Source organism: Maniola hyperantus, chromosome 1, assembly GCF_902806685.2.
Source record: "Maniola hyperantus chromosome 1, iAphHyp1.2, whole genome shotgun sequence".
In the NCBI taxonomy this organism is placed as follows: domain Eukaryota; kingdom Metazoa; phylum Arthropoda; class Insecta; order Lepidoptera; family Nymphalidae; genus Maniola; species Maniola hyperantus.
The window spans coordinates 13,439,869-13,457,905 of NC_048536.1; the positions used below are offsets into that span (position 1 = coordinate 13,439,869).

At 35.6% G+C, this 18,037-nt stretch overlaps 1 protein-coding gene across 2 annotated transcripts in view; it reads left to right on the top strand.

Annotated features, from left to right (window-relative positions):
- Positions 1–18,037, top strand: part of LOC117995363 (ras-related and estrogen-regulated growth inhibitor-like protein) — a 31,504-nt gene extending 13,467 nt beyond the window's left edge. Inside the window, exons 2-7 of one of the 2 annotated variants that reach the window (XM_034983409.2) lie at positions 3,467–3,550; positions 7,389–7,445; positions 7,615–7,715; positions 10,736–10,930; positions 13,769–13,946; positions 14,607–18,037. In XM_034983409.2, coding sequence (XP_034839300.1) covers positions 3,478–3,550; positions 7,389–7,445; positions 7,615–7,715; positions 10,736–10,930; positions 13,769–13,946; positions 14,607–14,707 — 705 coding nt within the window. In that variant the 5' untranslated portion in view covers positions 3,467–3,477 and the 3' untranslated portion in view covers positions 14,708–18,037. The remainder of the gene's footprint in view (positions 1–3,466; positions 3,551–7,388; positions 7,446–7,614; positions 7,716–10,735; positions 10,931–13,768; positions 13,947–14,606) is intronic. The other variant, XM_069498462.1, reaches the window with a different exon arrangement.

Here is an 18,037-nt window from a genome sequence, read left to right on the forward strand (position 1 = left end):
AAGGTTTCTAAATATCATGTAGGAATCTTTCAAATCTTCAAAATGGGCCTTTGATAATCCCGTATAGACACTCTGATTGTCAGGCATAAAAATTAGCCTATATCCGTCTCCGGGATGTTGTCTGTAGAAAAGGTAACAGAAAGGTAGATACTTTTGTATTATGTTCAAACTGCAGTGAAATTCCGTTATTTTTAAATATAAGAAAGCATAGCCAGATTTTACGCAATTTAATAAAAGGTTACCAGTTGCCACACGTCGTTGGTTGCTAGCTGCCACTAACTCTATAGGTAAGTACACTTTCCTCGGTCGTCTTTTAATACTCAAAAGTTAAAAACACCTAAAAATCAGTTGTAAAATTTGTTTCGTCCTTCATAAGTTTTAGAAGCCGTCAATAAAAATCATGACAGATAACCAGATTTGTTATCGAAATAAAGCGACTTTTAATTGCAACATCGTGCATTGCTCGAGTGCCAACAATAAACGAGTGAGTGAAAGGAATTTGATTTACTCGAATAAACGAAAGCTTAAAATATAATTTACTATAGATGGTCCCCGCGACTTCATGGACTTTGATTTCGTCGTCATTATCATGATCAACCCATTGCCAGCCCACTACTCAGAACGGATCTCCTCTAGAATGAGAAGGGGTTTGGCTATATTCCACCATGTGTATAGCGTGCCAGAAACCGAACCCCCGGTCGTCCGAATAGTGCGCCAACAGGACTTCGACAGGACAGAGAATCGTTCGAAAGAGCAAATAACTTAATATGTTAGTAATGACCAAGGATTATACTACTCTCGTGGTATTGACCATGTATTGATTGACAGAGGAATGAAAGGGAAATAAGCGCTTGGCACTTTGTCTTAAATTTCGGGCACGCCTGTGATGGTGTGGTACCTATGTGATGATCTGAAGGCAGTCACGATCGGTCCTAATCCAATAACATAGACCTAATATTTAATCAACATAATAGTCCGTACAAAATGACTCCTCACGCGCCATTTTAAATCTATGGGTCAACTGTCATGTCAAAAGTACGGTTTACCTTTAAAATATGGACTAAAATGACGTAGGTACTTTTGACATGAAATTTGACACAAAAAGTAAAAATGGCACGTGAAGAGTTAAATTTTACGCGTTATACACGACTGATGGTAGGTACCTACTTATAGGTAGGATGGTTCTTATGAAAATTACGTGCTTGCTTGCACAATTCAATAAGGATAAATCTGAGATAAATATGAAATTAGTAATATTCTATTTACTTGCGCTTTAGATTTCATTACCTACGTCATTGTTTACGATGTCACTTGCAAACTCGTCTACGGTTATTCAACCGTTTGGGAGACAAGTGCTGACGTAAAGCATCGCCTTTCTATTAATATCCATCAAGCCCCATTGCGATGTTGGCGGGATTTTTGTGAATGAAAGCCTAGACCCACAGAAAGCGCGACGACATTTGCTGCCTCGAAAATGCCTGCTTAGATGTTTTTATGGAAAAAGTTACACATCACACTGCGAAGCTGCACTGACATAAGGGCGGCTTCTGCCGCATCACGGTTTTTATGCGACCCCTATATGTGAACCCCTTCCTAGAGTTCGTTATACATATTACTAGCTTAAGCCCGCGACTTCGTCCGCGTGGACTACACAAATTACAAACCCCTATTTTACGTCTTTAGGGATTAAATTTTCTATCAGTCAGTATTAGATCAGTCAGTATCAGATCAGTCAGTCAGCTTTTTCTTATTTATCCAGTAGCTAAGTCTTTTGTAGAGATTTTTCTTTAAAAATATCAAAGGATTTTGCATTTTTTTATCAAAGCTGATCTTTATGCAAATCACGCCGCTCTTATCCTTTCTATTTAGTATTATTTGAAATTGATCGTGTTTTACATTAAACTGAACTAGAAACTCAGAACGGCTGAAAATAAGAATGCGTTTACATTCAGTGGAGTAGGTACAAAAATATCTCTTTTTCGCAGTCCGGAATTAGATTTATTTACATCTCTTTTTATTGCAATCCTTTTTAACCGACTTCAAAAAAAGGAGGATGTTCTCAATTCGTCGGAATCTTTTTTTTTTTTTTTTTAATATCTACTTAGGTAGATACTAGCTACAACGGATTTAAATACTTTTATACCATTATAGTAATTAAAAGAAGAGCCTGACTGACTGACACAATATACGTACACAAATCAAAGTGTTAAACCGCACTAAATCTAGAATCTTGAGATGCATGTTCTTCTCTATAAAGTAGACCTTCGTAGAGTAGTAGATGTCGATGAGTAGTAGGAGTAAAGTGGATTTTTAGAAATTCTTGTGAAAAGTCATAAATCATAATTCATAAAGATATTTTGACATATTTTTGTAACTCGTACCTATACAGTATGCGCGCAAGTGGGTAGACGTCATCGAAGAGCAAGAACTATCTATAGTACGCGACAGGTTGAAATGGCAATCGGGGAGGAAACACCCCGCAAAGCCCACGTGCTAACTCGGTGCGGGCGAGCGCGGGTGACGTGCGGGTGTGCGGGACGTCTCCCCGCCTCATACCCCGATTGCCATTTCAACCTGCCGCGTACTATACCTTTAATGAATGAAACTAAGAACGTTTAGATTATCCCGCTGCTTTTAGATTAAGTACTTGGAAGAGGTTCAAGACAATCAAACAAATTTTTGTGGTTTTACGGCCGTATGTTTTCTTAAAATAGTTGGTTGTCAGAAAGGGCAAAACTAATATTAAACAATGACTGCGATGTAAAGATTAAGAAAATAGAAATTGAGATGAATAAGCAGAATTCTATAACTATGCATCGGCAAATATAATTTAATTTCTTAGAAATAATGTTGTAAGTACCTATCTATTAGATCTGACGAGCTTCTCTTAGAACAATCCTATTTATTATTTATTCATAAATAGATAATTTATTGTAGACAGGGTACGCAAGAGGGTTTACTTGCACCCTCTGGCTATATTTAAATCTTTGGAGGTACGCCAAGTGCACAATGTGCAAGTATTTTCACAGAAAAATAAAATAATAATGATTCAAGCCTCCCAGTGTCTGTTACATGTTTAAAAAAATTGATCTCGCTTCGCTCATGATAGATTGGCCTTTCTTTTTCAGCTTTTATAAAATTCTATGTTACTTCATTCTATATGGAAATGGTAGTGCCGATGCCTGTGTTACGTTATAATATTTAATGAGGTACATCCTGTCTTACTAATATTATAAATGTGAAAGTTTGGATGTTTGTGACACCTTCGCGTCACAATGACTGAACCGATTTGACTGAAAATTGGAATGGAAATAGCTTATATACCTACTCTGAATTACGTAGGCTACTTAGGCTACTTTTTGTTCCGGAAAATCAAGGAGCTCCCGCGATATTCTTAAAAACCTATCCTACCTATCCATATAGATTAATATTGTTATATTATACCTTTACATTGTGTTTGTTACAGCAGACCCAGCCATGAGGGACGAGCGCGCGTGCCCTCCGCGAGTGCGCATCGCCGTCATTGGCAGCTCCAGAGTTGGCAAGTCCGGTGAGCAAAACCGCTACTCTATTTATTTTTCACCCGTCAACATTCCCGAACCAATATAGATTTGATTGATATTAATATTTCCCTCACTAATGAATTAAAATAAATCCATCATCAAAAGTTATGCGATATTAATGTGAGTAACAAAGCTAAACAAATCACAATCACTATTAAACTTTTAGTTTTAATACAATATTTAAAACATCTGCTAGGTAACTTATTTTTAGCACTCGTCAAAAAGAGAATTCAGAAGTCATAGTGCTGTAGGTATACCTACCTACATAAAATACATTAACAATCATAACTTTTGAAATATCTCGTGTGTTCATAGATAACATCGTATGACCCAAATGCCTTTCAGCGTCTATCATATTATTATGTTTAAATGGTTTATAGTTTGAAAATATTTTCGGTCCACTTTTACTTTTATCGCATTACAGAAATTTGAAACTGTGCAAATTACTCATCGAGTACCTAAAGATCTAAAATTATTCCACCTCAATAAATGATTCAAGAACATCTTAATGGACAAAGGTGTTGATGTGGCCTCATTAATGCAATACATTATCGTATCATATTATATTTTATGAGTTTGTAAAAATTTGAAAATAAGCCAATGGCCTATCTTCACGATGATGAGCGAAAATATTGCAAAAACGCTAAAAACAATCCTGGACAAAAATCGAAACTAAAGAAACTTTGGCAGAGCTTAGGTTTTTAAGTCTTTATGTTAAAAATTAATACACTGCCTATCCACTAATATCAAGTACATAGTTTAATTTTTTACTTGATATTTTTTATTTAATTTTTCATCCGAAAATATCTTTATGGCGTCTAGGATGGACTAATTTAATAGCGGTCTTTTAATGCGATAATACTAGATAGATATAATACTAGGCTCGTAATAATATTATAGCTGTGTTAGCCTAGTGGTTAAGACGTCCGCCTCCTATTCGGGAGGTCGAGGATTCTATCCCGGGCACGCAGCTAACATTTCTGAGTTTTTTGCGATTGAACTAACGGTGAAGAATTTACATCGTGAGGAAGCCTGTGAGAGTTTCCATAATAATCTCAAAGGTGTGTGAAGTTTGCCAATCCTCAGTTGGCCAGCGTGCTGGACCATGGCCAAACTGTTCTCATTATTAGAGGAGGCCCGTACTCAGTAGTGACCCGGAGATGGGCTGATCATCATGATGATGATGTTGTACTAATAAGTAATAATGGACTACAACATATTATTATTTTTTAACTAATTTCCCTCTCTAAAGAAAAGGGAATTAATTGAATAAGTGAGTAAGTATAACAAAACAGTCTTTGACTTTATTCTATACCTACACGTGTTTAATAACTTATGCCCTTCTGAAGTTTATTATGAAAACCAACATAATATTATGAGTAATCTTTCAGTTTCCGTGATTTTTTTCGCCACAATAATATTATCATCCTACAACTATCCGTAAACATCGTTTATTTTATGACCATCCAAGTCCAAAGTGCGGTAACATCACTCAAATTTTACTCCGTGCAATCATAACTTTTCGGAATTAAATACCTATCTATACTAATGTTATAAATGCGAAAGTGTGTCTGTCTGCCTGTCTGCTAGCATTTCTTTAACCGATTCCGATGAAATATGGTACAGAGGTAGCTTACATTCCGGGGTAGGCTACTTTTATCTCGGAAAATTAAAGTCCCCACGGGATTTTAAAAAGCCGAAATCCACGCGGATGAAGTCGCGAGCATCATCTAGTTTTAAATAAATCAAAATAATATTTTTTAACCATTTCTGAATATATAAAACAAAGTATCAATCCGCGTTTAAAATTTTATTTGTTGTAATACTTACATGTTACCGTTTAGCTCCTAAACTTCTAAGTAGGTAAATAATTTAATTTCCACCATCATTTTTCCTCGAGCAAGGTATATATACATTATACAATGCATCACATTTGACACGGATGAAGTGGGCACAAGTGGTTAAATAAAGTTAGGTTTTTTATTCCACTAACTTTTCATACACAAGTTCTTCGTATGAAGTCGAGCCGAGCTAAAAGAGTGCTTATTTTATGACTTTTCTGCGCAAACTTTCATAACATAATATTCCGCAAACAATTTGTACAAAAAGAATTTTTATATTTAGAGATGTCACAAACAAATTCTTTTATGCAGAAGTGCCCGGTAAATTTGTTAATATGCCGGTTTGATTACTTAAACGTTAGAAGGTACACGAGTAAATGCAATATTTAAGGACAAAGCTTTCTTGTCTTTTCTTGTCTTGTCACAAACACAGCGATCGATGTCACCAACAAACCAAGTAGGTAGTATAGTTAGTATTCTATGCCCAGAGCTTTCACGTCCAAAACGTTCGCATGTTTTTAGCTATGTAGTATAATTAAAAAATTTAGGCCCGTTTCACATACCTATAGACAATCAAAACTCATCATCATCATGATCAACCCATCGCCAGCTCACTACTGCGCACGGGTCTCCTCTCAGAATGAGAAGGGTTTGGCCATAGTCTACCACGCTGGCCAAGTGCGGATTGGCTGACTTCACACACCTTTGAGAGCATTATGGAGAACTCTCAGACATGCAAGTTTCTTCACGATGTTTTCCTTCACAGTTAAAGCAAATTAAATTTAATTGCTTAAAACGCACATAACTCCGTAAAGTTAAAGTTACGTGCCTGGGATCAGACCCCTGATTAGAAGGAAAACGTCTTAACCACTAGTCTGTTACCACTTTCCAACATTCAATCCAACATAATGATAGACATACATAACGACCATTTAAATATTAAATCACTACCCATGTTATAAATGTGAAAGAGTGTTTGTTTGTTGCTTTGTTGGTTTGACCTTCAATCACGTCGCAACGGAGCAACGGATTGACGTAATTTTATTCTTGGGTACAGTTAGAGACCTGGAGAGGCGCCTATGCCTCTCCAGGTCTTTTTATCGCGGAATTTTTAAAAACCTAAATCCACGTGTACGGAGTTGCGGGCATCAACTAGTTTATTATAGCATTTAAACTATCGTGAGTGATTTCCATTATACCTACATATATCACACACCGGCTTTATTCACGTGCTTAGTCGACGTTCGCCCGACTAGTTTCAAACCCATGGAAACTAGTCGGGCTACCGTCGACTAAACACGTGAGTAAAGCCGATGTGTAATATATGCATAATGGTTTATTATAATCATAAAATGAAATTAGGTACGTGAAAATCCTAGAAGATTAGTCATACGAAAAATGCTGTAACATGATAGAATGACCTAGAAAGTATTACGTAAACTACAAGCTTAGTAGGTACCAGTGAACCGTAAGACTGATATAATCCAGAGTGTTTCCTTCAGCATCTCAACTTGCCACTGAACCTATCAATCTTATAAATTGCACCACAAAATCTTATATCAGTTATTCAAATGTAGGTGTTAATTTTATCGGTTTTCCTTGTCGGCACAATCTAGCGAGACATTTTTGGCGACCATTATACATTTTCTTTCAAGAGGTTTATTTTGAGGTTTTGGTATTTTTATCTTTCCTATAAAAGTGGGACAAATAGCGATTCTGTTCACATTTATTTTACCAATTTATTATTACTACAGGAACCTCACGTATTCCATCTTTTATACTTAGGCTGAAAAATAATATTTTCGGACAAACATACCTGATTTTGAGTTATTAATAAAGAAAATCTTGCTCAAATAACAAGTAGATACAGTAAAAGTATATATAAAAGTAATTAATTAGGTCTGATTCTACCGAGATAAGCGATATTCTAGATTGTTGTGATCCAAAGATTAATTTTATATTAATTAAGTTTTTTTTGTTGCAGCTCTCATCGTGAGGTACCTTACCAGGAGATACATCGGCGAATACCATTCAAATACAGGTGAGTGGAAAATTAAATCCTATTTATAAAGATACGACAATAATTGGTAAAGGTACATCATTGCTGTCAAAACCACCCGTACATTTAGCGATCGATATATACTCAGCTATAGATTATATCTTCTGTGGCTATAGGTACAGTTTGCTTATTGAAATATTTTAATCCACAGATCTACTATACAGACAAACTGTGCCAATAAACGGCACTCCAGTGGAGTTGGAGGTGATAGACGTATCTGGCTCCAACGCTGACAAGTTTCCGGCAGAACAGGTAAATTTATTTAACTCCCACAATATTATATTGATCACAAAGTAACCATTGTGTCCGTCCAACCTACATACAAGGTTAGACTAAGTCGAAAACGAACTGGACTAGTATTAAATTAAATTATAATACTAAAACTAGCAGAGGAAAACGAAAGAACAACCTTACATTTCGTGTAAAACTCAGTAACCATTGTATGTGTAAATCAATCGTTCAATCAGCCTTCGAATATCTAATTCAATCTAATGGTCGAAAACCCTTATCTTCTTGACCTTTTGGGTAAATTTTATAGCTAAAACTGAAGCAAATATTGATTATAACAGCAATAAAAACTGAACTCAATTCAATCATAAGATGTAGGTTAATGCAGCACGATGACCTCGTTCAATCAGTAATATTCACCTTCACAAATCTAACCGCGCGGCGGCGGCCTTTGGCACCCCTAAACAATAATACAGTTAGTAAATCACGTAAAGATTAAGGATATTTATACGACTTTTCTTTTAGAATAACAACAATAATTTCCCGAGGTCAGGTCGTTATACGAGTCTAAATTAACAAACGAGCATGAGTTTTTATTTCAAATGTTTTACTGTTGCACTAAACTGTAACTTCCGTGTAACCGTGCCATAAACAAAATGTGCGGATAACTCAATTTTTCACCGCGATACACATCGAATACTTTCACCTATTTGTCTGTTATCGGTACCATTTGGAGGAGTCAAATTATGGCTGTTTGTACTTTGTATCCCATAAACAAAATCGTAGATTAAACTGAGACTGAACCCATTTAACGTTCTGGCAAGTGGGTTAATCGCCGCGAATATAATACGAGTGGCATGAGGAGTGAAGTCGCTCCAGTGACCCGCACGTGCTCGCACCACGCTTCTGCGTTCTGACTCACCTTGTTTATAGTGTTATGTTAAATTAATAATTTTAAAGCTAAAGTGCGTAGACGTTTGAAAGCGCACCTCGTTTGCGTCTTCTTTCTTTCTTGGAGAAAAGTTACTTAATATTATTCGTTCATAATTTTTTAAGAGAAACATGGCTTCTAAAAGAACACAGGCACATAAAAGATAACAGCTGTTCATATTATAGCATTTTGGTTTCCACTACTGTCCTTCACCTAAATCACAATCCTTTCACTTGTTATATTGTGTTATAATATGTCATATAGATATATTACGATATTATGATAATAGTTTCATATGGCGACAATTTGTCGAAGGTAGTGATCGATATTTTTTTTATATCTCGCATTCAAGGGCGAATATAATATGTATGCAAGTATACCGAAAGGTCTGGCTTCACCACTGAATAGATAACAATTGTAGCTATCTACTGATTCACGCTATTATTAATAGGTATAGTCTTTTGCTTTGTGTCTGGACTCTATTGTTCTATCAAGGATACAAGATTTACCTTAAAAAAAATTGCAAAATAAAGAATTTAAATTTAGCTATTTTTTTTTGAAAAACAAATGTCTTATCATAATATTATGCTGCCAAAATATCCAAAACGTATTCAAAGTCTCCAAAATGTATTAAATACTTATTTCCTTAATTTGTTATTATGTAGGTATATATAGGGATTATTCTAACTATAAATTCTATTAACAAAGTTTTAATAAACATCTCACAGTGGCGCCAAGTAAAGTAAGTAAGTATTTAAAATACACGTTTAATTAATTAATGTCAGAAATGCTCTACTTTCGGCTAGGTGCGTCTCACATAGATACGGCACTTGAATCTATTTCTATATGGGTTAACCCGTCAGGATGTCAGATACTGTAGCTGCTTCCGCATACACGGTCAGGACTCCGGTTACACTAATTTGGTAAAACTACCTAGGTAGGTAATGTTATAAAAAAGTTTTAGTTTTGTTTCATTGTCTAGGCAAAGTAAGCTTTTGTCCATCCTGTCGTCAAATCGATCGCCGATTGGTTCATCTAAATACTTTATGTTACGCTTTTTTCCGGGGTGAAAGGAAATCCTCATGGATGCCAATAATTTTATTGACATGCCCAATTTCGCTGAGGCTCTCTCGGCGACTGACAGACTAAACCTTCCTTCTCTGGTTATTTTTCCTGGTACCTGCGGTAATTTGTGTTAAGTTAAAAGCAATAAAAGATAAAACTTTATTATTGTTTATATAATATATACTAAAAACTATAACACTCTGGTATAATGCATCCTATCTGTTAGTGAAAGAATTTGCAAAATCAAAGCATCCAAACTAGCACCTACATTCAAACTTTAGCTCTAGTATAATATTAGTGTATTTTAAACTACTTATTTTAAACATTTTTAGTGTTTCATTTTATTAGCTAGCCCAAAGTAAGCTTTTTTTCATCGTATTGAGTAAGGTCATGTCGATTGGTTCATGTAAATACTTTATGTTACGCTAAAAGCAGTAAAAGCTTAACTTTATTATGCAAATGAAATATTATGGCACCCCGCGTATAGCACTTATCTCTATCTCATATGCGCAATATAATCCAATACAGCCCCTACTAACGTCGCATTTCGTCATATTACGCATTACGCATAATTTACGATCTCGATTTATCTCACCCTGTGATCTCACCTGACGGTTTACTCTATGTCTATGTATAATATAGATAAAAGGACCCTTATCTGGAATTTTCCTGATATCTTTTCTGTTCGGGTGGGTGCGGTAAGGTTTCGCGAGCTAAAAAACTTAGGCTGTATGAACTGTTTAAGACTTTTATATATCATTTTCCAGGAAAATGTCCCCCGACAGTGGTAAATATTGTAAAAAAGATATTGGCATATTTATGAGCCTCAATCAGCTCCTGAATCTGTCTGCTTCTAGAACTTCGAATATTCACAGATGCTAACAGAGCCTTACCTTAACTGCTGTTGGTGCCAGAATAAATCTAAGCCAATTAAGGCATTATAAATTCTCAAATTGACCCTGCCGGGATTCACGCCGAGGACATCCCATCTATAAGACCAGAGACGACTTCAAATTACAAAACTATAACATCATATCTCTTGTTTCAGATCCAATGGGCTGATGCGTGCCTACTTGTATATTCAGTGACGGATAGAAGTAGCTTCGAGTACGCCCAAGAAATCTTAAATACGCTGAAAAGGACACCCTCAAATGGTAGCCCGGCTCACGGACCCACTGCAGCATCCACTGGCATGCCCCTTGCGTTGTTAGGAAACAAAACAGACTTAGATCATCTGAGACAGGTTAGTTGTGAACTTTTTAACTACGAGATGACTATGAGTAACATACCATCCTTACTCTGAGCTCATCTATGAGTATGTTTAATTTAACTACAAGATGCCTATGAGTTTAGTATGTATATAACGGTTGCGTATTTTTTTATTTTGGGGCAAAACACTTCACACTACTTGTATCTGCGTACCAGTCTCGGTTTGAAGCATTTGGGCAACTTCAGGCCGAGCAGCCTCTGAAGCTTTACAAATGGATACGTTTACCCGCCCGTCTCTACTAAAAACTCACTTTTCAGGCTGAGGATTTTTTTAGTGAGACAGAAAACTGTACACAATTTATGACTCGTCGAAATTTTTCTCATAGCGCGGCATGCCTAGTTGAGGAAGGTCGAGGCATCTCTGTTTGCGGTGTGTCAAACCATTATCTCTAGTGGATACGAAACTTATGGCAGATGGCTACGTCTTAACGATGCAATAAATCATTGTTAAGGTTATTTCCCGGTTAAATCACATTCGCGCACCATTGCTAAAATTACACTGAAACAAAAATACAAAACCACAACAAATCATACCTAGTTGAAATGTTTGAAAATTTGCCTTGAATTTCCAATACGATCTTGAACGAGAAGCGTTTATGTAACCGCGTGGGTTGCTTGCATGACCGTTTGACATTTACTGTGGGATTACATCCATATCCTACGTGCACTCACTAAGTAATCTGATCATTTCCTATATCCTTAAAATATCAGTAAGGCTCCATTCTCGTGCAATTCACGAATTTCACCGAAAATAAAAATTTTCGATGAAACTTTCACAGATAAAGAACATGAGTGGGAATTTCTTGATTTAAAAAATATACTTTTCAATTTGGAAAGTTTAGAAATTGGAGTCTATTACAATTAAGTTTATACATTGTACCTATCTTTACCTATACGTAGTCATATAGTCGTTTCGACACAGGCATTCAATGTAGCCATCCCAATTCCCACCTACACCTACATATTTATATTTCGTAGGCGTGCGTCCTACCATGAATTTATTATAATGCATCCAAAGCAAATCTAAAGTAAAGTGAAATGACCTCTGCCAACTGTAACTCGTAAATTACGGTTTAACGGAAAATGCATTGCATTTTGCACCAATTCTTAAAACGAATACAAAATCTAATGAAAATTTATTATTAAAAATAATAGATATAGGTATCTAATCCAAACAATATTATTGTATTTCCAACCAAGACATCACAAGGCGAAAAGTCATCCCTATAAATCCTACTCATAGTTTGGAGGGATTATCTTTGTAGAATATACGAAAGTAGCATGAATATCTCTTGCATAATACATTATGTAGGCGGCCCATTAAGCTTAAATTTAATATTCATCACGTATAACCCACTTCATGCCAGTTCCAAGCTAGGGTAGTCACATCTCAGTACAGACAAATAACTATAAAAGTTTCTAAACATAAGACGTGTTATTAGTCCCTTGCAAGGAAGTGGGTAGAACAACGATTCATCAGGCTTTATGCGATCGCTACTATATCGATGCTATTTCTGTCGTTCTGAACTTCAAGTCGGGCTTCCAACCTACGCTTTTGTCTACAATACGCGACGTCTCAAGCATTCGTTCTCTATGTAATTGCTTAATGAAAATGTAAACAGCCATTTGAATATTTTGTTTAAGCTTTTTGGTGTTTCGATCTAAGAGTTGATAGCTACATAGAAATATGTACTTATACAATAATATAATTTGCTACTTAATACGCGTGGATTTAGGTTTTTAAAAATCACGTGGGAACTCTTTGATTTTCTGGGATAAAAAGTCTATTCTAATACCTACCCATTCAAAAGATCACGTCGATTCGTTGCTCCGTTCCGACGTGATTGAAGGACTAACCAACAAACCAACACACTTTCGTATTCATAATATGGGTAGTGACTAGACGAGCGATGCAGTGACTTCATCCGCGTTATTTTAGGTTTTTCAAAAACTCCGTGGGAAGTTGGAAATTCTTTGATTTATTTGAATAAAATTCTTTAAATTTTTCTGTTCCATAAATAAAACACACTCTCCTAGCGGAGTTTGTTAGTAAACTATCGAAGAGAAAATATAAGATAGTGCACTCGAAACAATCTCGTGTATACCTAAACTAAGATAAATGCTTCAATACGTGTCTGGTGCTATAAGTGGACTGTTTGTAAAAGATGAGTCAACGTCTCTCACTCAGTCGGAGAGATCGAAGTTTTTGTTTTGAAAACTTTGCGCTTGACTAAGACCTTATGGCAAAATGATGATGCACTAATTTTAACCTGAACGAGGTGTTAAACACCTTCATTCCTAGTGACTTTTAATTTTTGTTTTAACCTAGAATATGACATATAATCTACCCTGTATCTCTACCCTACTAGTATCTCTATTCTCTACCCTAGTATTAACATTTTAGTTTCATCCGTGTGGATTTAGTTTTTTTTTAATCTCGTGGGATTTTTGATTTTCCGGTAAATAAAAATGGCCTGTCACCCTCCAGGTGTCTAACTATAGCCAAGAAAAATTCACGTCGATCCTTTGCTCCCCGTTTTCTCGGCGTGATAAAAGATAAACCAACAAACAAACACACTTTCGAATTTATAATACCTAAGGGATAGTGATAAAACAACTATAGTAGAAGTTTTATGCGTAACGCTGTCCAACTACAGCTTTTTTCCTACTTACAATCGAATCGCGCCTACAAATACAAATAGGCTACCTAGATCGTCCAGCCGTTTGGCCTTAGTGTTAAATAATAGACTAGTCATTTGACAACCTGTTTTATTGTAACAAAAATAATAAAGCATTTCTTTATTTGTCACAGGTGCCAACAAAAGAGGGTCAAGCAATTAGTGCGGCCCACGGCGCGTCGTTCAGCGAAGCGAGCGTAGCCGACAACTCGGGTGACCTCTACCGCTGCGTCGACCGCCTGCTGGCCGAGGTGCGCACCCCGCAGAGGACGAGAAAGTTCTCTGTCACCAAAATGCTGGGATCGCTTATAGGTTAGTTCAACTTATAACTAAATTTAGCTTTGCTATAGTATAGTCACATACGCGCACTCTCCAGAGTCCAGACCATAGGTTGATACTTGATAGGGCCATTATATTTCATCAAAATTATATTATGTACTTACCTATAAGTTATTACTTGTGGGCATGATAAACCCTGGTATCGGACCGCCATTTTTTGAAGCACGCTCGAAGGTGACAAAAAGTGGGGAAACCCCGCGCCTATATCTTTAGTTTGTGTTGCTACGCGTATGTGACAACCAGGAGATTGATTAATATATCGGGGAGTAACTTAATGGTTTAATCACTTAATGGCCAGTAGGACCTACGCCGCATATTCAATCCGAAACAACACACAATACGCGTATATGTCATACAACAAAGGATACGAAATCATCTTCATGACCTTTGCCTATCTGGATTTCTATAATATCTTTGGGTATGACAATACGAGATGTGTAATTACATACCTACATAGATACCCAATAATGAGACTTTAGATAACTAAACCCATGCCGGTATCTACTTTGAATGATCTAAAAATATCTTTAAAAAATAATATAAACATGTCACAACCGATCTTAATGCGTGAAAAAAATCAATAGACAATTTAGCCATGAATGAAAATACTGAGTCAGTTTTCCATTCTTCCAGGTGGTGCAGCAAACAACAGCCACAGCACCCGCGGGTCGGTAGTGGCCTGCCCCCGCGTGCCCGCGCCGTCGCGCCCGCCCCTCGCGGCCGCCGCGCCCTGACCGGAAGCGGAACCGGCGCACCGAGCGCGCTGACGCCTCACGGGCGCCGCTTGCCTCGTCTGCCTGCCAGTGCCGGCGCGATTCCTGTCACCCACACCACTGTCTACCAGCTAAACTGTGACCGAAACGGACTTACATTACAGTGCATTAGTAAAAATTCAATGCTTATAATTCGTTTCTTGTAAAAAGACCGCTGGCCTGTGCTGGCGATTTATCAATCTATTTGATGAACTTCCACATTAGCACATGAGTAGAGATCCCAATCTTTACTCATGTGCTATGAACTATGAAGTCAACCTATTGTTTCCTGAGTAGTGTAAGAAAACAGTATCTATGCGCAGACAAAACCTTCGCTGTCTTCCAGCGTTCTTTTTACCTGAAAACTACTGTACAAGCAGCATGAAAAACTTTTAGCTCAAAATGAGCGTTCGTGCAGATTCAGTGCCAAACAATGTTCTGTGCAACGTTACTCGCTTAGTGTTTAACTCTAGAACTTCCTAGACTACGTGTTTCGGACCACCAGTCTACATTTAATTATATATTATAAAGAGGTAAAGTTAGTAAGTTTCGATTTAAGGGGATAATCTCCGAAACTATGATCCGATTTTAAAAATTCTTTGATATTATGTATACTTCGCTACATTATCCCAGAGTGCTATAGGTTATAAATTACGCGAATGAAGTCGCGGGTTAAAGATAGTCTCCGATATGGTGGCGTGCGTAAAATTTTAGGCAAACTGTGCAAGGATTTACTCTTAAGACTTTACTGTTAGAAGTAGGTTTTCAATAATAAGAGTACTGAATGATTTGTAATAGGCAATGTCTCATTGCCTCTATAGAGTGGTTTACCGTAGCCATCTATAACATGCAAATGAGAACTTTCTAATTCCAATAGATAGAAAAGTATGATAATAATATTAACGACATGTAGCAAAAGTAGGTAATTTCGATACACGTTACCAGCGTGTTTTACTTACGTAATTAACTTTGAGGGTGCTTGGTAGTTGGTATTAGAAGTATTTTCTATAAAACACTACAGAGTGACAAAGGAGCTCTACAGCTATAGGTGCATAATAATTTTCATGCGTACTTACTTATGGATTTAATGTACTACATATTATAAAGTCACTGGGTAAAATCATTAAAAGTTGGTGCATTTTATAAGCTTTAAAAGCCCGTCACTTAAACTTTGATTTAGTGATGTACCTACTTTATCGATGCTATGTAAATGTAAATAATAGTTTTAAGTACAACAATAAATGTTCAAAATACGTACACATGCAGTCTCTATCGTAAGTCTTGACAATAATCTTATCTTGGAGTCATCGTTGAGTAAAGATACCTGAGTACGGCCCTCAGTAATCAAAATTCTTATTTCTGTCAACTCATAATACATTTGACATTTATAAGCAGATAAATCTTTATTAGCAAGGGCCCATATACTTATATGCATAGCTAAATGTGCCAAAGATTAATTGTATTTGTAAGGTAGGTGCATAAATTTTATACGTATCAAATATTTACCTAAAATTATTGTTCTTTAATGCACAACATGTAATGAATGTGCCTAAAATATTTATAAATTATTGAAACATATTCAAAATAGTTTTTAATATTATAAATATATTTCAAAGAAATAATATAAATGTTGATAATTACATAAAAAATAAGTTCAAAAAATAATTACAACTGGTCATAACTTAAGCATTTATACATTTAAGAAGTTTTCATTATTGTGCAAAAAAATATGAACAGTATCTTAAGTACAGGGACAAACCCAGCGGGATTCCAGAAGACAAACAAAATTAGCGCGAGCGTTTTTCCGCTCGTAGAATTCAGTTAATTTTGTCCCTGGACTTAATGTGGTCTCATACTCATACTATACGTCGTCACATATCTAGTATTGAATTTTTAGTATACCTACTTCTGGTCATAGAATAAGCTACAATAATAGATATGATTAAAAAAGGATTAGAATGACTCAACACGCGTCAAGTCGGTTCTCGTGTTATAAGTACCTATGTTACCAGCTTTAATCTAGTGTTCTCGTATTACAATTATTCTCTGTTTAAAATATTGGCATATTATTCAAATATGAAATTACTGTAAATGGCTAATTTCATTATTACGAACTTCGAAGCTACTGATGAAATAGTTTGTTCTTGGTAATCTTAAGTGTAGCAAAATTTTTATAAAATAATCTTTTCTACTTTTGCACAGTATTACTATTCTTAAGATTAGTTTTAATCTTATTACAATCTTAGGCCAGCCACACAATAGATAATCCAATATTCATCTTTTATCGAAACTATAAGTTTTTGTGTTGTGACATCACTACAATGAATAATAAACATTTGAATAATTTATTTAGGTAAGTAGGGACCTACGTCAAACGATTATGTAGGTACATAGAAATATTGACTTATTCTTATTCAGACTTCAGACTCATTTTTAAATATCTAGAAATCCATTTATATCCAGTGAGTTTGTATCTTTTCTGTCGAAGAGTGAATAGGGACCTGTTAGGCAAGCACCTAAGGCATCACCATCTTCTTTTATTCGGTGTGATTGCAGTCAAGCGAATGCCTATTTAGGTTAAAAGGAAAAATATCTCTATCAAACTTAACATCCGTGGTACGGTTTTCAGCTGAAAAACATTTTTATGTATCTACACTTCAAAATACATTATAGTCAAGTCTAGTCATTAGGTATAGGCTGTGAAAAGACATTGTAGAATGAAATGAATGTTATCTTTCTATGTATGATACGCATTACCAAGCTATGAGAAATTACATTATTAACATAATGTACCTAGTTAGTGTATTTATTAGAAATACCAAAGAACCAAATATTGAATGTTAAATATTGAAAATGATTGCTGATTTATATGTGTTGAAAAACATCCTAATATTATGATGTTAGGTTGATAGTAAAGTACCTAATTGTTAATGGAAATACTGATTGATGGAATCAATAACAATATTTATATATTGGCCGTGCTTGGCGTAAAATAAATCATGTCTAATAGAATTCTATTTATGGTTACCATTAGGATAACTTTTTATAATATACTTACCTATTTAGGTTGAATTTCTTTTCATTTAAACTAGCTAGGTATTATTTTGGTTTTAATTCAGCGATATTCGCTGATTTCTTCAATCAGTTTCCATCGACTAAATACTTAAACGTTCTGAAAAAAATGATATTAAAATGAAAAAGGATGGCTAAAGATTATAATAATAAGTAGTTTTAAGAGAAAAAGAAATATGAACTGATTGCTAATAAGATGTAAATAATAGTATGTTAATGAATTAAATTTAATTAATAATG